Genomic DNA, 22640 nt, shown 5'->3' on the forward strand with positions numbered 1-22640 from the left:
AATAAAATTCTGACACTAAAGAATTAAAGTGAGTATAAATAGGATTATAGTGTATCATTCTACAATCAAGTGGTATTTCAGAAATAACTTGACTAATATTTAAAGATCCTGCACACTAAAATAAAGGTTTCCTAACAAAGTAATAAATAAATAAAAATCCCTTTCCCCAGTTTTTCTTATTAGATTAAAAAAAAACATCACAACACAAATTGATGCTGGAAAACACGTTTTAACTATTCGTCTGTTGTTGTTGTTTTTTGCATCCACAGGTTTTATCTGGTGAGGCGGCAGGATGGCGGGAGCAGAGGTGTACACCCCTGCAAACCCCACCTGCAAGATCATGACCTTCAGGCCCACCATGGAGGAGTTCAAAGACTTCAACCAGTACCTGGTTTACATGGAGTCTCAGGGTGCACACCGCGCAGGCCTGGCCAAGGTAGGCACTGGTGTATGTGTGTATTTGCACAGTGAGTGTCTATATGTTTGTGTGTGTGTGTGTGTGTGTGTGTGTGTGTGTGTGTGTGTGTGTGTGTGTGTGTGTGTGTTTCTTTAACACTTTTTGTATGCATAAACATTAACATCACTCCAATGCAGCATGCTACAGTAAGTCCTGTCATCTTGTTTCTAATGTAAAATGTCCTTTCTTTTTAAACAGTATCTGCTATTGCCATCAAGTAGTGAGCAAACAATAATTTCTACTTGTGAGAATCCGGACTAACCCTTCCCTGTATGTAGTATGTACAGTCTTTAAATACATCATTATGATATACTAGTAGTGGAGGAAAAAACTCCCTAACTGTGGGTAAATTATTTATAGATGTGTGCGTGGTCTACTTCCTATTGAAGTGGTTTGCATGGAGCAGACAGTTAATGAGCCATCTCTTGAAACTTTCTTTCTAAGAGATACTTAATATTGTTTACCATCTAATGCGGTCACTTAAGGCGCTGACAGGGTTCCGCGCAGCCTTGACTTGGAGCCTTGACAGCGAGACTGTGCATACTCGAACGTATCTCGGCGCGTTGGCTGTTGGTTGTTTATTACCAGCAGCAATCTCATCGGTAACACTTTACAATAAGGGTACATTAATTAACCTGCTTAACGGAATAAGCATTAACTAGCCTTGACTATAAGCTTGCTGTAACCTTAACCTCAGTGACTGCATGCCTGAACCCAACCACAATACCGTAGTTAACATGAACACCATTAGTAAATTATTACTAGACACTAACTGTTAATTAGGGTTTAGTTAATTAACCAACTCTTATGTACCCTTATTGTAGAGTGTTACCATCTCATCCCTTTATCCTTTTAACCACTCTGTTCGTCTGTCTGTCCCCCAGGCGATTCCTCCTAAACACTCTATTCCTCTGTCTGTGCCCCAGGTGATTCCTCCTAAGGGCTGGAAGCCTCGTCGTACCTACGATGACATCGATGACCTGGTGATCCCCGCTCCCATCCAGCAGATGGTGGCTGGCCAATCGGGGCTCTTCACTCAGTACAACATCCAGAAGAAGCCCCTCAGTGTGCAGGAGTTCAGACGCCTAGCCAACAGTGACAAGTCAGTCTCATGGGGGAGTTGTCTTGATTGTTTTGAGTGTTTGATTGATATTGATATTGATATTGATTTTGATTTTGATTTTTTTAGCGGAAATGTTTCACACAATACAAGGGTTAAAAATGGTGCTGCCAGAAAAGTAACACTACAACATAAGAGATGATTTTTTTTTATTATTTTTTTACCTGGCAATGTGGCTAATAGAGTACATACTTACCAACTAGTATCTAGCAGGTGGCTGGTGTTAATTTACTACAGTACCCAGGATGCTGTTGGATTCCAACACAGCCCACAACATGAAAGTAAAGAGGAGAGAGTGTTGCACAGGCACACTGGGCATTGCAGGCATCATGACCTTGGCTGCTGTCCTTTAAGCTTCAATACAAAAGGAACGTGAGGTGTGCCGGAGGGACGAGGAAATGAGAAGCGGATAAAGCCGGTGTTAGTTTGTATATTCCTATGGCTAGGATTATTTTAGACAAGTTTATAATCCCACATGTGAACTTTGAGTTGGATGAGTGGTTTCTAAAAAGTGCAAGTGGGGATATTTGCTTGGGGTTTCAAATGTAGCATAATGGACAATGTAAGTGGATAATTTACATTGTCCACTGAGAAGGTTCTCATCATGCAGGATTACAGATGCCCATTTCACAGTGACCAGTTGTTTATGGTGTTTAAAATGCTAAGTCATCTCTGTCTCCTCCACAGCTACTGTACCCCTCGCTACCTGAACTAAGTCATCTCTGTCTCCTCCACAGCTACTGTACCCCTCGCTACCTGAACTAAGTCATCTCTGTCTCCTCCACAGCTACTGTACCCCTCGCTACCTGAACGAAGTCGTCTCTGTCTCCTCCACAGCTACTGTACCCCTCGCTACCTGAACTAAGTCGTCTCTGTCTCCTCCACAGCTACTGTACCCCTCGCTACCTGAACTAAGTCATCTCTGTCTCCTCCACAGCTACTGTACCCCTCGCTACCTGAACTAAGTCGTCTCTGTCTCCTCCACAGCTACTGTACCCCTCGCTACCTGAACTAAGTCATCTCTGTCTCCTCCACAGCTACTGTACCCCTCGCTACCTGAACTAAGTCGTCTCTGTCTCCTCCACAGCTACTGTACCCCTCGCTACCTGAACTAAGTCGTCTCTGTCTCCTCCACAGCTACTGTACCCCTCGCTACCTGAACTAAGTCATCTCTGTCTCCTCCACAGCTACTGTACCCCTCGCTACCTGAACTAAGTCGTCTCTGTCTCCTCCACAGCTACTGTACCCCTCGCTACCTGAACTAAGTCATCTCTGTCTCCTCCACAGCTACTGTACCCCTCGCTACCTGAACTAAGTCGTCTCTGTCTCCTCCACAGCTACTGTACCCCTCGCTACCTGAACTAAGTCGTCTCTGTCTCCTCCACAGCTACTGTACCCCTCGCTACCTGAACTAAGTCGTCTCTGTCTCCTCCACAGCTACTGTACCCCTCGCTACCTGAACTATGAAGATCTGGAGAGGAAGTACTGGAAGAACCTCACTTTCGTCTCGCCCATATATGGCGCGGATGTCAGCGGGAGCCTGTATGATGAGGTGGGTGTCTTTTCTTTCCATGCATTATTTATTCTTTGTCTTTTCATGTCCTCCAGTCTCATTGGGTTCAGTCAATCCTTCTAGCTGAGCGTTCACTCATTTCTCGAGCTAATCCTCATCTCCTCTCATCCACATTTCTGTTCTGCTCGCTTCCAGCTGTCCCTGTCCTTGGGAGAGGGTCTTGCATGAATGTTGAACATGTCAATTCTGTCTTAGGTTGTGTTTTTGCATTTCAAATAAAAAGCCGGGGTCCAGTGTTACTCATCTCTAAGCGCCGGCTCTAATCTCCTAGGATATAGAGGAGTGGAACATCGGCCACCTGAACTCCATCTTGGATGTTATCGAGGAGGACTGTGGCGTGTCCATCCAGGGCGTCAACACGCCCTACCTGTACTTTGGCATGTGGAAGACGTCTTTCTCTTGGCACACCGAGGACATGGACCTGTACAGCATCAACTACCTGCACTTTGGGGAGCCCAAGTCCTGGTTAGTGCGGGACAGGGGTTTTCGGTACATGCCCAGGCCCGAGGGTGTACACTAGGGATGTTAAGGATTAACCGCTCGTCGGTTAATTGCCGCTAAGAATTTAACCGGGTTGAAATGTATTGACTGAGTAACCGACAATGTGTTTAGTGTGTCATTTCTCTGGAGCTCGCATACTGTATATCAACTTTTATACCAGCAGAGGGCATAACGTTATTTCACCCAAACGACTGGTGCAACAGAAGAAATGGCGAGGCAAGATATAAGCGGTCAAACGTAATATTAGTGCAACGTGGGAGCATTGCCGAGCATTGCACAATAAAAGAGGACAATGCGAATTGTAAATATTGTGTCACCATTCTCAAATACAGCTCCAATACATCGTCAATGTTGTACCACCTGAAAAGTCACCACCCAAACGGTAACATACAGTGCAAAGTGAAAAGGTTAGCGAGAACGGGCTGTAGTGACGTGTGTGCAGAGACAAGTCAGGATTTGCTTTATGGTGGAAAAGGACATGATGCCAATAAACGTGGTGGACTGTGAAGGATTTCGCGAGCTACTGGACTACGTTTTTTGTTATGTTAATGATTAGCCGACTATTGATTGTTAATGTTTTCGGTAGGGATGGGCATTTCTAGCAAAAACACTATTCGAAATTCGCTGGCCAAAGTCGACTTTTAATCGAAATTCGAAAAAAAAAAAAAATGTAAAAAAAAAAAAAAAAAAATGTTTTTTTTTTTTTTTATGTGAGTGAAATGTTGCATTGTCTCCCCTGATTCTAAGTATAGTCGAATCGCTTGGTTTGAGCAAGTAAAACAATTTTTATAAGCATTTTAAGCAAGGTTTATGGAAAAATGAATGGCGGATGAAATCCCATGAAGAGGGAGAGGTTGCTTATAAAAATTGTTTTACTTGCTCAAACCAAGCGATTCGACTATTCTTAGAATCAGGGGAGACAATGCAACATTTCACTAACAAAAAAAAAAAAAAAAATTTTTTTTTTTTTTTTTTTTTCAAAAAACGAATTTCGAATTTCAATAATAAAAGTCGACCTTGATAATAACAACGATTATTCGAAAATTCGAAATTCGATGCCCATCCCTAGTTTTCGGAAACGGCACGAAATTTGCAACCCTACTCTAGAGTAGCATGAGCGTCAACACACCATATCTGTACTTTGGTGTGTGAGAGACACCTCTCCTTGCTCACAGCAGGAGGATGAATAAAGCCTGTTAGTGCTTTTGACAAGACTGCAAGACTATTTGAGCTCAAACTCGAAGTTCAAATAAATACTGTTCAAGGCTGAGGCAGGGAGGGAGAGCTGGAGGACATGTTCAGGAGAGGAGAATAAACTTGAGTACAGAAAACATTAGGACCACTTTCCTAATATTGAGATGCCCCTCCTTTCCACAAACCATATCTCATTGGCCTCAAGGCTGGAAAGTCCATCTTTCCCCATCTTCATCTCCCCTTCATGATCGACGTGGATTTAAAAGGTGACATTTGTGAGAGCTCGCAGCGTTCACCTTGATTTACCTGGCCATTCTGTGAATTCAAAAAAGTGCAGATGGTCCCAATGCTTTGTACCCACTGTGTATGTTTGCACACTGCAGGAACCGCCAAGATTTTGGAGAGGCCAAGCAGTGATGAGTGTAGGACAGCTGCCACACATAGAGCAGTCGAGCCCACGTTGCATGCCCAGAGAGCAGGACATGTGGAGAGATGTATTTTTCTCCAAGCGTGTAATTATATGGTTTGGTTTTCCTGGGAGCAGTCGTCATCAATATTTCGACACTATTTTGACACATCATGTATGACTTGCGGTGTAACTTTTAAAAGTCCATTGGTTTGAAACACTGGAAGTAGCTCAACATCGCGTTAGAATATGGGCTACTTCCTATGAATGATGAATCAAGTGATATAGATTGTTTCTGGCCTGAGAGAGGCATGTCTGCCTTCTCATTCTCACCGTTTGTACTCACTGACTGTGGGGATCTGAAAATTGTCGATTTTGCACCCTTGGAGGTATAGATATTATATTATTTCGTATTACAATACTATCTTGTCTGCATTTCTTTAGACCAGGGTATAGAACAATGCATTGATGTCAGTCATAAAATGTACATTGCATCGTTTTAATTGGTAGTGGTTAAAACTACTTGATTCCTTAAGGGAAGAGAAGCTGGCTGTAGAGAGGCGCAGGGGGAAGTAACAGAGGGATGGAAGAGGTACAGAACCAAGGTAGATCAAAATGGAGTTTGCTTTTTATTCCTTTGTCAGCCTGGCTTGCTCTCTCTCGCTCGCTCTCTCTCCCTCTCTCTGTGTGTGTGTGTGTGTGTCTCTCTCTCTCTCTCTCTGTCTCGCTCTGTGTGTGTGTGTGTGTGTGTGTGTGTCTCTCTCTCTCCCTCTCTCTGTGTGTGTGTGTGTGTCTCTCTCTCTCTCTCTCCCTCTGTGTGTGTGTGTGTGTGTGTGTCTCTCTCTCTCTCTCTCTCTCTCTCTCTCTGTCTTGCTCTTGCTCGCCCTGGAGGGAGTTCTGCTCATTAGAGCAGTGAGCCCTGCAACCCCACAGGGATCAGTGTCACAGCCAGACAGTGACACATACACACAAGCAGCGCTGCCTAGTATCCCAAGTATACACACACACACACACACACACACACACTCACACACACACACACACACACACACACACACACATCCTTATCATCTAGCACACACACACACACACACACACACACACACACACACCCCCTTATCATCTAACACACACACACACACACACACACACACACACACACACACACACACACACACACACACACATCCTTATCATCTAGCACACACACACACACACACACACACACACACACACACTTTCATCCCGCTGCTATTTTGACATCTCGTCCCCGGAGGATAGCAGCTTAAAGATGCACCTCTCACCTCTCCTCCTCAACCCCCCCCCCCCATGTCATCTCTACCCTCCCCTTGCCTCTGTCTCTCACAGCTCTCTTAAGCCGACAGGTGATATGATGATAGAAATGCCACAGGCCCGGGGGCGGTCCGGGCTGATGGTGTGAGTCAAATGGGAATACCTAGGCAAATCTTGGGGGAATTCTGTCAGGCTCTCTGGGTTTCTCGCCGGGAAGGAACTTTGGGAATAGTTGGAATTCGGAATCCGTCAGCAGTGTGTGGCGCAGGAAGGAATATGCAGAATAAGGTCCAAATTAGATTCAAATGAACTCCTCTTTCTACAGCAGCAATCAGTGCTGGTTATTTAGTCTCCGTCGCAGACACAACTAGGCCCCCATGTTCTCAAGTGTCACATTCTTAGTGACTAAATACATTAGTCTCTACTATGGCCAGCATTTGTTTCCAAGAGCCCGTGTCTACCCTCTTAATACAAAGAAGGTTCTGTGAAGCTCTCTGTGATTAATATCAACGTTTAATATGAATGTGTTTGTGTGATTAAGGATCATTTCCTTCTCAGCATATTGTAATGATTATGGATTTACTCAGAGTACAATGCTACAAAAGGTTGACCAGCTTTCTCACTAGTACCAGTTATTCATCTATCCACCACTTGATGGCAGTCTTGAAATGGTAAAGGTTATCTCTGAAAGCTTGGTACAATCCCTCCCCTTACTGTTATTCACAAGGCGTTTGTTTCAAGGTATAATACAGTGTAGATGTAATAAATTGCATGTGTTCAAAAATCACACATACCTGCGCGCACACACACACAATCTGACTGCCCCCTATCTCTCTCTCTTGTCTCCAACAGGTATGCCATCCCACCTGAGCATGGGAAGAGACTGGAGCGTCTGGCTACAGGTAAGGGAATATTTTACACTACCAGCTATTGTGAGATGCTGTGCAGACATATACTGCAGTTAATATAAATTGTAACTGGTCAGCACTAGGGGTGGGACAAAATATCGATACCCACGTTATCGCGATATTTCCACCCGCGATACGTTATCGATACACTGGCGCCAAGTATCGATATGTTTATTATTATTATTATTATTATTATTATTTTTTTTTTTTTTTTTTTTTTTAAATAAACAGGCTAAAATATTATGCTGTGTGTGGTAGTTGAAACATAGTTTCAAGTTGACTTTATTTATGTTTGTAGTTGAAACAAAAACATAACTACTGTAGGCTACATGAATGGAAATGTTTGATCATTAATATCTACTTTTAGAAATTATATAGGTAGGTAGGTAGGTTATAGCCTATAGGTTTTCTTGTTTTAATAGTAATAATAAAAAGACTTAATGTGTAACTTTTCCTCCGTGGTATCGAAAATGGTATGAGTGAGTGAGTGAACTCAGAGAGTTCATGTCAATTCTGCTAATAAATGCATAATACATGATTTTTTGCCTTCAGAGGTATTTTTTTCACTTGTTACACAGGTATCGTGATGTATCGTCTTCCAATATATCGCAGTATCGCAGTATCGCAGTATCGTGATATATCGTTATCGAGGGCCAAGTATCGTGACGATATCGTATCGTGAGCTACTCAGCGATTCCCACCCCTAGTCAGCACAATGCAAAAGAGTTACAGTATACAGGATTGACAAAATAGCTGCAGGGGCAAACAAAACATACTGTATGGTAATAGACTAAAGTATAAATATACTAGAATTATACATTCACAACTGAAGAATTGTTCTAGTGTCTGAAGTGTGGTTGTAGTAACAGAGGATAGAGCAACATAATGAAATGCATGCCTCCCAAATCCAGTCCATATACTGGGAACGTTGAACTTGGCTGAGGAGATTTAAGCTGGTATTGCCCATTACTTGACAGGAGGACAAGTGAAGCGCTAACACAAAGGTGAATAGTTACCCACAAACGCCAACTTTTTTCAGATGGCTCTGCAGTTAGCTAAACTGGAATGCTGACTCCGTCATTTGGAGTTGGTAACAAACCAAGCAGCATGATCAGTTTGAAGGTGGGATTCTTGGGTGTTCATACTCCAAATCTCACTTCAAAGTTCAAAGTGTTGCTGCCACCTGGTGCTAGCTTGTAGTGAAAAACAGACTTTGTTTCTGAAGTAAAACCCTAAAATCTTTCTGCAAGTTTTCTTTCTTTAATCTGGCTCAGTGTCTCTGTGTTAATTAATTGTGTGTGTGTGTGTGTGTGTGTGTGTGTGTGTGTGTGTGTGTGTGTGTGTGTGTGTGTGTGTGTGTGTGTGTGTGTGTGTGTGTGTGTGTGTGTGTGCGCGTGTGCGTCAGGTTTCTTTCCCAATAACTTCAAGGGATGTGACGCCTTTCTTCGTCACAAGATGACTCTCATCTCCCCTTCCATACTGAAGAAGTACGGCATTCCCTTTGATAAGGTAGGCGCTCAGCCCCTTTGAAAAGTTAGTCCCAGTCCTCCTCTCTGCCAGTCATACTCGCTTTATTCACAAACCTTCTAAAGCAGCCCCCCCCCTCCTCACAATAAAGAAGCATTTTCCTGGTTTGAAGACCAAAATGATATTTATACATTTATATCAGGGTTTCCGTTAGCCGATAACATACAGTTACAGTTGTTTTGTTTTGTTTCTTTGTTTTTACCGGTAAAATCAATCAAAGTCCGACAAATTAAAATATGGCTGTCACAAAGTCCAGTGAAACTAATCTCCTCTCAGCACAATTTGAGTTGTATTAAAATAGGCTCAAATTAAATTTCCAATTTTTTATGATGTGTAGGTAGGTTATAGCCTACTGTATGTTATGCGATCAACGGAATAAACAAACGAAAAGAAACTCGGTCAGTCAGCAGCTCTCAACAGGTGGAGACTGTGACTACTAGTGATGCGCGGGTCAGGGTTTTTTAAGGCCCGCCCCAACCCAACCCGTCATTGGAGCCAGCCCGCCCCGCCCAGCCCGTTAAAATATCTGAAAATTCCAAACCCAGCCCAACCCAGCAGCCCGCAACGGCCAATTTAATGTAATATGTCTCCAGACTCAGGAGGAGCACAGCAGAGCTTCCAAGGTGTGCAAAGTAGCTAATAACTGTCTCTCTCCCCCCTCTCTCTCTCACACACACACAGACACTCACATGCTGCCGTGCGCGACAACAGTTGTAGCCTACTGCTCTGGATGAGTTGTGCGGCTGCTTTCATGTCGGTCTTTCTTCAATTAATAGTCTTCAGATAGCGCGACTACGCTTCCCCAAAGTGCGGATGGCGTGACCGCAGTGTTTCAAATGGAGGTAGCAGGTAGAGGTAGGCACTAGCAGGCTACAGAAACAGTTCTTATTTTTCCCCATTTCTTTTAATTACCTCATGCGCTCTCAATTGGCCATGTTGCAGTAGTAGGCTACTAAACGTAGTAGTGCAGCAGGTGCGCACACGGCTTGCAGATACGGCCAGACTCGCGGTCTGATTTCTTTTAATTACCTCATGCGCTCTCAATTGTTCACAGCCTACTCACGTTGCAGTAAATCTGACAAATAGATCACAGTCGAGTCCACAACAGAAAATCTGCGGTGGCATGCGTTTTATGGACACTTCAAATAATAATTACAGCGAATAATCCTTCCAAAATGTTTGTTTTGAGAGCACATAGGCTACCTCATTAAAGCGTTTCTTTACTCCATGTAGGCTATATAGAGAGTGCAGCAGGAGTCTGTCTGATTGTGTGAGAGAGAGTTCACGTCTTTAAGGTTAATTACTCTGCGTGTTTCACTACTCTAAATTATTTAATAATGTTGCTTTGTCACGTTCTGAGCCTGCCCCGCCCGCACCCGCGATATTTTCATAATTTGCCAACCCAGCCCGCCTGCGGGGCGGCCCAGCCCGCGGGACCCGGCAGGTTCTGGGTGACCCGCGCATCACTAGTGACTACTGTGCCTACATACCGACATGCAGAGACGAGAGAGAGAGAGAGATGAGACATGACATGCAGCTGAGTTGGATTTTAGTCTCTTGTGTATTTGATGTTTGTATTAATTGTCTGTTTTATTTGTATTTTAATTTTGTAACTGTAACTGACTTGTAACTGACCTGTCTTGGCCAGGTCTCCCTCGGAAAAGAGATTTCAATCTCAAGGGACTTCCTGGTTAAATAAAGGTAAAAAAAAAAAAAAAAAAAAATGACAACCAAACCTTAAAAAGTGAAAGCATTTTCTGAAACCAAGCGGCTCTAATGTTGTTGTCAATGACGACTACCAATGACGACTACCGATGTTTTCTGGGGGTACATAAATTTACACCTGTGTTGGCTTTTCAAGGGGATATGGGTTGGGAGCCTTGTTTGATCAAACAAAAAGGTGAAATGTTGAGATTGTGGAACCGTCTATCTAATATGCCAGAGAGTAGAGTTGCAAAACAAGTGTTTAACTGGGATAAAGCACATAAGTATCCATGGTGTAATGATATCAATGATGTGTTCAGGGAAGCTGATCAGCAATTTATTTTCAGAAACAGTTTATGTTGTAGTGTTCGCTATATTAAACATAGGCTATTTCTTGATTATAAAGAAAAATGGGCCAATGACATCTGGCTCAAACCAAAACTTAGAACATATGTTCAAATTAAAAATATGTTCACTCCAGAACCCTATGTTACTTTACCCCTGGATAGATCCAGAAGATCTTTATGTGCCCAGTTGAGAACGGGTACCCTCCCTTTGGCTATTGAGGTTGGCAGGTTCAATTCTATTGCTGAGGAGGAGAGACTTTGTACTGTATGTGAATTAGGTGTTGTGGAAGATGAATTTCATTTTTTGTTTCATTGTACGCTATATGAGGAACCAAGATTATCTCTATTTCAGTTAATGCAAAATAAGAAACCGGAACTATTTTGGTCAGGAGATGATGCGAAGTTGGAATGGTTGTTCAGAGATGAAGTCTTCAGTTTGGCCAGGTTTATTGGGAGGGCTTGGAATCTCAGAATGGAGAAGCTGTTCATCTGAATATATAACTCTGTCTTGTTTATGTTTGAGCGTTTTGTAGCTTGTTGGTTGATTTGTTTGTATTGTTGAACTTGAATGATTTGTGTCTTGTAAGCCCAGACGGGCTGGGCACCTTGAATATGGTGCATGACACAGAAATAAAAATTTATCTATCTATCTATCTATCTACCACTACCGATTGCCACGGGGTGGTCCAACTCGCTTTCACAACGGACAATAGGCTAATTAAACTTCACAAGCTCAGCTGGGAATATTTGCTTCACTTTAAATTGATGGAAGAAAAGGTAACTAAGAAGAATAGGCTATTATAGTTAGTTACCTGTAGCCTTCATCTGAGAACTGAAAGCACTTGCCAGTGTTGAGCATTATCTGTATCCATGGTTTATTTTTTTAGGTGGCTCCTCTTTTGTTTTTCCTCACTCTTCGTCTCCGACAACCCCCTGTGAATTCCACTGCAGGCTCAAAATTCTGTGGAATTTGCCGGCCGTTGCCTGAGACTCAGCACGCAAAGCAGCGTGTATCAGCGTCACTGCTGTACAGCATAGAGACATGCATTTCTCAACTTCGAAGCTTGCATTTTAGATCGTTCCGTTTGACTGGTCATAGAAGCACGGTTGGCGCAGGGAATTTACAGCAATCTCGAGATTATAGGCTACAGCCTGCTATCAATTGTCTTTTAAGCTCAATAAACACTGATCTAATATTTGACCGTAATTTATTCTATTTGTCCGAGAGACTGAAATCTGGCGGACACGTTGACCGGCCCCGTTTTTTATGCCTCCGCCCGGCGATAGCTGTGGCCGGAGGCGTTATGGTTTCGTTTCGTCCGTCCGTCTGTCCGTCCGGCCGTCCGGCTAATTCTCGTTAACGCGAGATATAATTTTTTCAATCTCTTCTTATAAAGCCATCTCTCTCTCTCTCCCTGTATCTTCAGATTACTCAGGAAGCTGGAGAGTTCATGATCACCTTCCCTTATGGCTACCATGCTGGCTTCAATCATGGCTTCAACTGTGCTGAGTCCACCAACTTTGCCAGTGTGCGTTGGATAGACTATGGCAAAGTGGCCACGCAGGTAACCAGACACAACACAATTGAGGTTTACTTAATAATAATAATAATGATGATAATAATAATAATAATAATAATAATACTTATTATTATTATTATTATTATTATTATTATCATAATTGATTGGATTTATATAGTGCCTTTCTAGATGCTCAAAGTGCTTCACATATCAGGGGAGGGGGATGGGGGAGTGTACCACCCACCTGGGTGATCCACAGCAGCCAGTTTGCACCAGAACCCTCACCACACATCAGCTGTGATCAGATGTGCCAATTAAGTAATGAGGGATGAGTAGGTGGCCATGATTGAAGGAAGGCCTGTTTGGGAATTCAGCCAGGGCACCGGGGTCACACCCCTACTCTTGCGAAGAGTACTGATGGGATCTTTAATGACCACAGAGAGTCAGGACCTCGGTTTAACGTCTCATCCGAAGGACGGTGCTCACTCAGAGGACAGAGTCCCTGTCTCTGCTTTGGGGCATTGGGAAGATTTTTAATGAGAGGGGAAGAGCATCTCCTACTCGTCCTCCAACACCACTTCCAGCATCAGTCTCCCATCCAAGGAGTATCATCCTAGGCCAGACCTGCTTAGCTTCCCCGGGCTGGGAAGCCAGTAATGTAATGCAGGAGCCACTGGTGCCGACTTCATCCTCAAGCCTGTGGTTAGGGGTGAACACAGCCTTTGATGTGTGCCACTCTGCATTTTGGTAAAGCAGAGGTCATATTCAAGATATCTATTGTCACTCCGTTGTACAGGTACACACGTGTGGAATTATTACGCTAGGGGCTCCATTACAAGACGTAGTGCAAGTACAGTAGGTACATAGTTACAACAGTAATACTTATGTATGTAAATAAGGCAAACAGGGGGGGGGAACTATAGAATAGCCAAAAAATAGAATAAATAATAAATATTTGCCTCTCTCCCCTCTCCTCCTGCAGTGCTCATGCAGTAAGGACATGGTAAAGATCTCCATGGAACCCTTTGTGAAGCGTTTTCAGCCTGACCGCTATGCTACCTGGATGCTAGGCAAAGACTCAACTGCCCTTGACCACACATTCGCCACTCCCGGTTCAACACCTGAGCTCCAGAGCTGGCTGCAGAGGCGCCGCAAGACCAAACCCGCCAATAAAGGGTACTGGATCCATACTTTGTTCTATTCACACGTTGTTTGCTTTGGCGCTACGCTGTTTATTTAGACGATGCTGTAGGTCAACTGCAGCTAATACTGATTGACCCTGGTTTGTGTTCAGATTGACACTTTTCCACTGTTTTGATGTTGATGTCACCACCTGTTTCTGCAGAAATTAACATTAAAAATATCAAATAATACAGTTCCATAGTTTGTCGCTACACAGTGATAGAGCCGTAGCCAGCTGTGGCATAAACCAGCACACTGCCGCCTGCTGGACCCTATGTAAATAATTTGCATGCTATATTCAGAGTCCATACATTGATCAATGATTCCAGCCCCCATCAATGTCATTACGATTCGCAAAATATGTATCTGGCCATTTTATTTGGAGAAAAATTACATTTTCTTCTAGGTTAAATGTGGAGATGCACCAGATTGTGGTCTGCGTTTTGCAGTTGATAACATCAAAAGAAGGCCTTTGTGCCCATGCTGGGGCCCTGGTGCATTGGCTAGCAGCCTACAGTACAGTATCTGGTGCATTGGCTAGCAGCCTACAGTACAGTATCTGGTGCATTGGCTAGCAGCCTACAGTACAGTATCTGGTGCATTGGCTAGCAGCCTACAGTACAGTATGTGGCAGGAACAATTTAGCAATTGCAAAAGCCAAATCGCCTCGTGTCCAAAGTCACAAAATCCCAGGCTTGCCCAAAGCGCTTTTCCTGTGTTAATCGGGGTTTGAGTTGGAATCCTCTTTGATCGCTCTCCCTCCTCGCTTCCAGCAGCACCCACTCCCGTATGCGCTCCAAGCGTCTCAGAACCACACAGGAGCCTGTTGCCCTGGAGAGCAGCCCAGTCCTGGGCAGCAGCAGGAGGAAAGGCCTGGGTGGTCCGCTCGGGCCCAAGGTGCGACGGTCTGCAGGAGAGACAACCTGCCAGACGGAGGAGGAGGAGGAGGAAGAAGAAGAAGAAAGGCAAGCTGAGTCCAAGCACAACCAGAACTCCCTCCAGCTCTCTGGTAAGAGACTAAAGCCACTTTCAGACGTGAACTCTGGATCATCTCAGGGTTGCTTCCCCTGAGCATGACCCAGGCGTTACGCGAAGTGTACGCTTTCAGACATGAGGCATTGTTGCTTTCACACATGTGAGACTAAAGGCTTTTGCACACCAAATCCGTATTTTTCGTTGCGAAATTGTCACACATTTTAAAAATAAATACGATAGATACATCTTGTGTCACTCGCGTTTACACACGGACTCCGAAACCTTCGTCTGTCATGAAAGTTTTCAGAACGGGTTTGAACTTCCACGTTTTTCGCATCAGTCAATAGCCTTTTGCCATCTGTTTGAGCCGTCTGTGTTTACGGATGATGGATTTAAAAAAAAAACATATACGAAAAAAAGTGTGTGTGCAAAGACCTTAACTGACGGCACCAGCAGGTATTGTTTGAGACTTGGGCTGTTATCTGCTTGGATTTGAAGTGTGTGCATGTGTGCCTGTGAGTGTGTATGCATGCCAACGTGAGGGATTTGATGTTGGAGTCTATGCTAATGTGTCAATGTCTAGTTTCCTCTCTCAAATGATAACTCAATCAATTAGAACAAAATATGCATACTCCTTATGTACTTACTGTAGCCCTAGGAGGCAAGTGGGAGGGAGGGATCTGGTGATCCATTTTCTAAGTCTGATCTCAATTGTTTTCTCTCCTGTGTTTATGACTTCGGGACTGTCTTTCTAAGTTACTTTTTTCCCCATCTGTGAAAACAGGTGAAAAAGGTTTTGGCAGGCGTTAGTTTTGTTTTGTTGTTTTTTGGTCAGGCAAATTTTGCAAAGTGTTTGTTGTAATACTCATTTCGGCCACAAGAGTGCACCACTACCCCATGTTCTAATTCTTACACGTTTCTAGCCAAATGAAAGGGACGACAGTAATGTTACATAACTTGCTAACACAATATATGTACCTTATGTTTAGTGCATGGACAAATTAAAAGTCACCTGCAAGAAAACATGTATGCTTTTAGTCCTATTTATTAAAACACAGGCAGGGTAGTGGTGCACTCTTGTGTCCGAAGTTAGTATTACAACAACAAACACTTAAAAGAAAATACCCCTCCCCCCGAAATAGATAGATAGATAGATAGATAGATAGATAGATACCGTAGATAGATAGATAGATAGATAGATAGATAGATAGATAGATAGATACCGTAGATAGATAGATAGATAGATAGATAGATAGATAGATAGATAGATAGATAGAAATAGAATAAATAAAAAATGTTCACCTGCCAACCCCCCTCTCCCACCACCACCTGTTTCTCAGATGAAAGAAGAAATGGAACTTGGAAAGATGATCCTGGCAAAACCTTTTCCCCCCACCTATTCTTAAGTCATAAACACAGGAGAGAACCCACCTATTCTTAAGTCATAAACACAGGAGAGAACGATCGGACTTGGAAAATGGATCACCAGAATGTTTTCTCTCGCTTGCCTCTCAGGGCTTCCGTATGTGCTTGGTGGTAGAATAGGCATTTTACCCCTCCCTGTGTCCTCAACAGGTCCATGCAGACAGATGTGCGTGGTCAAGGTAAATCGTGTAGAGAGCGACTGTGTGGGCTTTTCATCCCAAAACAATCACTTCAACTCTTCTCCCTCCCCTGCTTCACCAGTTAGCAAAGCCCCAGTGATGGAGACACTCACTCATATAGACCTCCAACACCTCTCGGGGTCAGGGGTCAAGGGCGTGACGACCGCTGACGGAATGCAACATATGCCCGAGGCTACCCAGACGCATGGCGGAATTGAAGAGGCGAGGCCTTACTCCCCTGAACCGAAACACCTCTCAACCTCTCACGACTGCTGTATAGAGATCGCCCCTCTGTGCTCATCTCCCCCCACAACATGCGGTTCTGTTGAGGCGGAGGTGGTCCCATGTCCTCCTGACTCTGAAGCTCAGACATCCGGTTCTTCATGCAGAGAAGAGGTTTCAAGTACGGACAGGGAAATGGACACGGTTACTGAGAATTACACTAACAACACTGCTCAAACAAACAAAACGGACTCAACTGAACATATCAACCAACACTCCTCCACAGAAGCACTTTATGACCTCAACACTGAGCCAGTAGAGGGGGGTAGTTACACATCTTGTAGCTCTCTCTCACCGTCAGGACAGCAGTGTAGGCTAGAAAATGGCGGCACCAATGAAAACCTGATCCCTCCTCTGTTACAGAGGAGCGGAGTGGATATGCCGCTCCTCATCCCCGAGCAGGCAGGAGATAAGGACGCCGTCTGCCCCTTGCCGCCTGTCCTGACCCAGGAGATGCCCTCACTCACCCTCGCTGATGACGGGCTAACTGGGGTCCCGCCAGCCACATCACACACTCACCACCAGGTGGCACCCGTGCTTCAGCGGGAGACGCCCACTGGCTCTCCGTCCTCACAAGAAGCCAACCCGGAGGAGACCGAAACGGACTCGGCGATGTCAACAGAAACGGTAAAACATGCCAACAACTGGCATTCGGATTGCTCTCAATATGACCACGAGGGGGCAGGGATGTCTGATTTAGAAGCTAACACAGCTAAATTAACGAGCAACGCTATGCACAAAATGGCTTCTGATGGTCTCCATGAAACACAAACAATGCCAGAAATTTCTGTCGGAGAGGATCATACAAAGTCGGAAAGTCTGACCCGTACAGAGAGCGATGCTACAGCTAGCCGGCTAATCCACAACACTACACTTGACCCAGAGCAGCGGCTCAACGTAGCAGAGTTGGCACCTAAGGAAAACTCTAAGCACCCGACTCAGACAGACAATGCTCTCACCCTCAGCAGTGTGGGCTCCCTTTTGACTGGCACCTCAAGCCACAATCCCCCCGCCCCTTCCCTTCCATCACGCACTCAAAACAACAGTCACTCCGCACTACAACTCCAGCAAATGGATGAGTGTCATCTTCACCACAGCACATACTCCCCCTCCCATTGTAACCCGCAGAGCCCCTACGTGGAGCCCAAACCCTTTTCCAGCAGCATCTGGAAAAACCTCAATTCCCAGAGTCCCGCGGTGCTCACCCAGAGTCTCCACCCCGACCTCCCTTCTGACTTCACCCACGACCCCCTCCCTTACACCATGTGGACCGAACCGCAGTGCAAAGAGGTCACGGACCTGGACGACCCGGAGCAGGACCTCCGTGAGTCCGAGAGCCAGGAAGAGGAGGGCGGGCCTCTCACCTGGGCCCAGCTGGAGCCCACCTCGCTAGTGTCGGCCGGTGCCGCGGAGCCGCTGGGGCTCTGCGGGGACTACGAGCTGCAGAGGGAGGAAGCGGACGGGGTGGAGGCCCTGGCGCTGTGCCGGGAGCTGGGCAGGGAGAGGGAGGCAGAGGCTCCCGGCTCTCCTTTGGGCATGGGAGGAGGAGGAGAACAGGAGGCGGTGTCTGACATGGAGGAAGGCGGCTCGGAAGAGGAAGACGAGGAGCAGCAGAGTAGCGCCAGCGGGGGGGCAAGTAGTGAGTCTGAGGAGGAAGAGGAAGAGGAGGAAAATGACACGAGTGACTCCGAATGCGGTGAATCAGGGCTGGAACCTGGGGAGGTTTGTGCCGTGAGTATTCCTTCACACACAGTCTCAGTCCGTCACTCTTTTGCTCGCACCCGCACACAAATACAGACAGAGTGTAATGCCCTCTAACGATGCCTCTTCATGCCAGTACCCAGCGCTGTCAGTGAAGAGGACCAGTAAGAGCTGGCGTCACCCGCTGAGGAAGCCTACTGCCAGGGCCGTGCCCACTGCTGTCAAGCAACAGGCTGCCAGTGATGATGGCGAGTGCATTCAAATACACACGCACACACACACACACACACACACACACACACACACACACACACACACGCATGCAATGAGAATGTATTGCCAAGATTTTGCCTTCAAAGACAACACACACACACACACACACACACACACACACACACACACACACACTGTTAGCCTAGAGGCATGCACATTTCAATAAAAACCCATAGAGATTTCCCATTGTGGTTGGCGGTGAGTCGTGGGTGGCACCAGGCCAAGAACCACGATCCTCTGACTTCTGTTGGCTTTGTGTGCATCACAATAAACATTTTGAGCAAGTTGTAGTCCAAAATGCAATTTCCACCATTTAAAAAAAAATGTGACACCTACTTATAAATAAGGTTGCTGGCAGGAAAGTAAACCACATAAGGAGTATAATTGATGCTAATTGCTATCTTTATATCTGTTAATTGCGAAATTTGAAATATTGAGTGTCAGGTAACATTTCTGTTTACCCGGAAAAAAAATAATCACATAACCATTGAACCATTCAACTCTGCTGTCCCCTCTTCCCCTCTCAATTTTTCACATTTTATTCTCCCCCTAAATGATTCCTCTGACGTCAATGCACTCATAAACGTACCAAATTGATTTAAGTCTCAGGTCTACCACAGCGAAATGAGGGAGTGATAGATCTTCTATCTGTTTTCATGGTTTCACGGTGTCTCAATTAACTAACTGCTAATGCACGTACACACACACACACAGTCACACTCATCATCTCCTTGGCTGTGGCGAGGGAGGAATTATTCAGCAGCCATTTTAGTAGTTCCGGAGTAAGAAATCACCATGAAATGACCGTTCATGGCTGCAAGAAACCCATTTCATGACGACGAGAGCCCTTAATCATTTGGGGGCAATTTTGTAAACAGACAGGCCCCTATTCATTCAGAAGGGTGTTTTTTCAACTCGCTGGAGAAAGTGTCCCCACCTTGGATGGATTAAATCTGATTTAGCTGCAAGTCTGTTAGAACTACACTGAGAATGATGGACACTGTGTGCTTGATATTCAGGTCACATTTGTGCCTCAGATTCAGAATAGGCATATTATATTAACAAACAACCAGGCCTGGGGTAGTGTAGATTCCCTGCCTACCGACACGAGGGTCGCAGGTTCGAGGCCCCGTCTTAACCTCCCGCTTGGTCGGGTGTCCATACAGGCACAATTGGCCGTGTCTGCGGGTGGGAAGCCGCCATTGCGCTAGTAGTGCCTCCTCTGGTCAGTCGGGGCACCTGTTCAGGGCGGAGGGGAACTGGGGGGAATAAGTGTGCCACACGCTATGCCCCGCCCGTGAAACTCCTCTCTGTCAGTCTAAAAGAAGCGGCTGGCGACATGTATCGGAGGAAGCATGGTGCTAGTCTACAACTCTCCCCAGATCGGCAGAGTATAAAATACAGTATAATAATAATAAATAAAAGAATAGCTTATTATTAATAATAAAAACAAAAAAATAACTTGATAAAGAAAAAAGTGTCTGCAAGCTTTTAAGGCTTTATTCCCTCTTTACTTAGAACCCCCTGAGGCAAGCCTGGCGGAGGAGGAGGAGGAGCAGCAGGAAGTGGAGGCGTGGGCTAAGCCCCTCCTCTCCCTGTGGCAGAGCAGGAGGGGCTACTTCACGGCAGAGAGGGAGTACAATGCCAACGCAGCCACCATGCAGCCGTACTGCGCTGTCTGCACACTCTTCAGGCCCTACCATCAGGTAAAGGGGACTCACACGTGTGTGGCTTTACACTTCCATGAATGCATACAAGCAGGTGTCACTTTGCAAGCACAGAATGACACAGAATCTCTCTTTCTCACACTCACACTTTAAATATCGCCATATCTCTCAGCCACATAGATGAAGATTGAGGCATCTGACTGACCAAAATAATACCAAAGACAAAAATCTAAATAAAATATTTGTTTTTTTCCCTCCCACAGACTGAAGACAAGGCAGAGGACAGTAAGCCCCCTGTCCCGTCCCAAGTCTCCTCTCCTCCGGAGGGCCCCCCTCGGCCCGGTGGAGGTCTGAGGAGGACCAAGCCGCTGGTCCCAGAGATCTGCTTCTCCTTCCGGGAGCAGAACTGCCCTCCTACCCCCACCAACCCTCTGCTGCAGGAAGACGGTGCCTCCCCTCTGCTCCGCTGCCAGGGCTGCTGCCTCCAAGTCCACGCAAGTATGTACCCACATGGGAAGTGTTTGTGTGTGTGTATGTGTGCTACGTCCTACCGGTGAAGCTTCTCGCTGTCAGGTGAAAAGAAGCACGTATCGGAGGAGGTTTGTGCTAGTCTCCAACTCTCCCCATATCGGCAGAGGGGGTGGAGCAACAACCGGGACATCGGGGGGAATGGGCAAAGTACAATTGGTTAGAAATCCGGGGACTTTATCAAAAAACAAAAGTGTGTGTCCACCTCTATTGCCTGTAACCTTTTTATAGTTCTTTTTCAAGCAACCTGTTTCTGTAGTGCCGGTGCTTCCGCTCACTCTGACAATACGGCCCACCTACCAAGCCATGCCACATTGTGTGCGTCTCCATTCTGCGCTCGTCTCTCTGATGTCACTGCAACAAGTTCAGTGGGTTTAAGTCCTGACTCCTTCCCCTTTAATTTTCCACCTCCCCTCCTCTGCATCCCCCTCCCCCCCTCTCTCCTTCTCTCTGTGGTTTGGACTCTTTTATTTCCCTCGTCAGCTGAATGAGGGTGAATCCTCTGTCTTCACCACACATGCTTCCTGTCCAACAGCCCCAAGCCAATGCCACAAGCCCTCACACACACTCTGAAAACCCTGGAGCCTCTCAGTTACACACACGCGCGCACACACACACACACACACACAAAACACACAGATACACACACACAAATGCACAGCACATTTTCTCAATCCCTCTCACACACTTTTTAACAGCCCTAGATCTCTTCCCCAACCCACACACATTTTGCCAATATCTCAAGTCCTCACTCCACTCAGTCTGTGTGCGCACGCATACGCATACGCGCACACACACACACACACAGGCACGAGCAGACACACACGCGCACACTCACGCACACACACACACACAATTCCCCCCCAATTTCTCGCCACCATTTTTGTTCTCAACTCATGTTTTACTTTAGAGCAGTGATTCCCAAACTGTGGGCCGTGGAGGTACTGCAGGTGGGCCGCGAGTGGTCTGCAAACACTACCGATTTTCGCGGGCAATCAAATGGCTGTAGCAGGGTCATTTTCAAAGCTACCGTGGAGAGCTTGTTATCAGACGAAACTAGAAGACCTAAGGCAGCCATTGGTACCAAGAATAATATGCTAGGTTGTCGGGAAGGGGGGTAAATAACACTCCAAACATAGGGTACATTTTGGCCAGGGAAAACTATTTCAAATTGGAAAAAAAAAAACTATTTCGTTGGGTGGGCCCCGGAAGAGTTTCAGATTGCAAAGTTTGAGAACACCTGCTTTAGAGTAGGGATGCACCGATTGCCATTTTCTTGGCCGATTCCGATTTCCGATTTTTGAATAGTCTGACTTGCCGATACCGATTTTTGCCAATTCCGATTTTTTTTCCTAAAAACAACAATTGACAGCTTACACAAACGTTTTTGTAACTTTGTTTAAAAATTAAGATTCATAGAACAATTCTTACATCTAATGGGGATCCAAATAATCTTATCTTATCTTATCATTTGCATGAAGTAGGACCATCTCACTCAAACACATCTCAAAATAAAAGTGTTCCAGGTTAGGCTACTGGACAGAGCTTTTTTGTGCAAATACAATGAATACAACAATTAAATTAAATCCAATAGCCTATATCCCACAGCTATCATGCATTTACTTTTCCAAAAGAAAACAGGTGCAACAGAACATCAAAATGATCCATGGACAAGGAGTTTATAGCCTGGCTCCAGACCAGTCCTCTTGAGTAGAGGGGAAATGAGTTTATGAGTTACAGTAACGATCTTCAGTCTGAATATCAGGCGGAGTTTACACACAGTCCGAAGTTTGGTATGCGTATTTTTATCTGCCATCCGAAAAAATATCGTCACGCACAGAAATCCTTGCACACTTGTGAGTCCGATGCATTTTTATT

The 22640-nt window shown here is 45.3% G+C and overlaps 1 protein-coding gene across 7 annotated transcripts in view; it reads left to right on the forward strand.

The window, feature by feature from the left end:
• Positions 1 to 292: 292 nt before the first annotated feature.
• Positions 293 to 22640, forward strand: part of LOC310775021 (lysine-specific demethylase 4C-like) — a gene marked incomplete at its 5' end in the record, with an annotated part of 45218 nt that continues 22870 nt past the window's right edge. For 4 of the 7 annotated variants that reach the window (XM_083635096.1, XM_083635098.1, XM_083635097.1 and 1 more), the window contains 13 exons: positions 293 to 436; positions 1384 to 1559; positions 3015 to 3129; positions 3422 to 3615; positions 7397 to 7446; positions 8858 to 8961; positions 12458 to 12595; positions 13533 to 13726; positions 14509 to 14741; positions 16283 to 18324; positions 18431 to 18542; positions 20086 to 20273; positions 20498 to 20732. In XM_083635096.1, the coding sequence (XP_083491222.1) occupies positions 293 to 436; positions 1384 to 1559; positions 3015 to 3129; positions 3422 to 3615; positions 7397 to 7446; positions 8858 to 8961; positions 12458 to 12595; positions 13533 to 13726; positions 14509 to 14741; positions 16283 to 18324; positions 18431 to 18542; positions 20086 to 20273; positions 20498 to 20732 (3925 nt within the window). Of the gene's footprint in view, positions 437 to 1383; positions 1560 to 3014; positions 3130 to 3421; positions 3616 to 7396; positions 7447 to 8857; positions 8962 to 12457; positions 12596 to 13532; positions 13727 to 14508; positions 14742 to 16282; positions 18325 to 18430; positions 18543 to 20085; positions 20274 to 20497; positions 20733 to 22640 lie in introns of those variants that run through there. The other 3 variants (XM_083635099.1, XR_014552624.1, XM_083635101.1) reach the window with 3 other exon arrangements.

This window comes from Poromitra crassiceps (assembly GCF_964638095.1).
Source record: "Poromitra crassiceps genome assembly, chromosome: 4".
NCBI lineage: Eukaryota > Metazoa > Chordata > Actinopteri > Beryciformes > Melamphaidae > Poromitra > Poromitra crassiceps.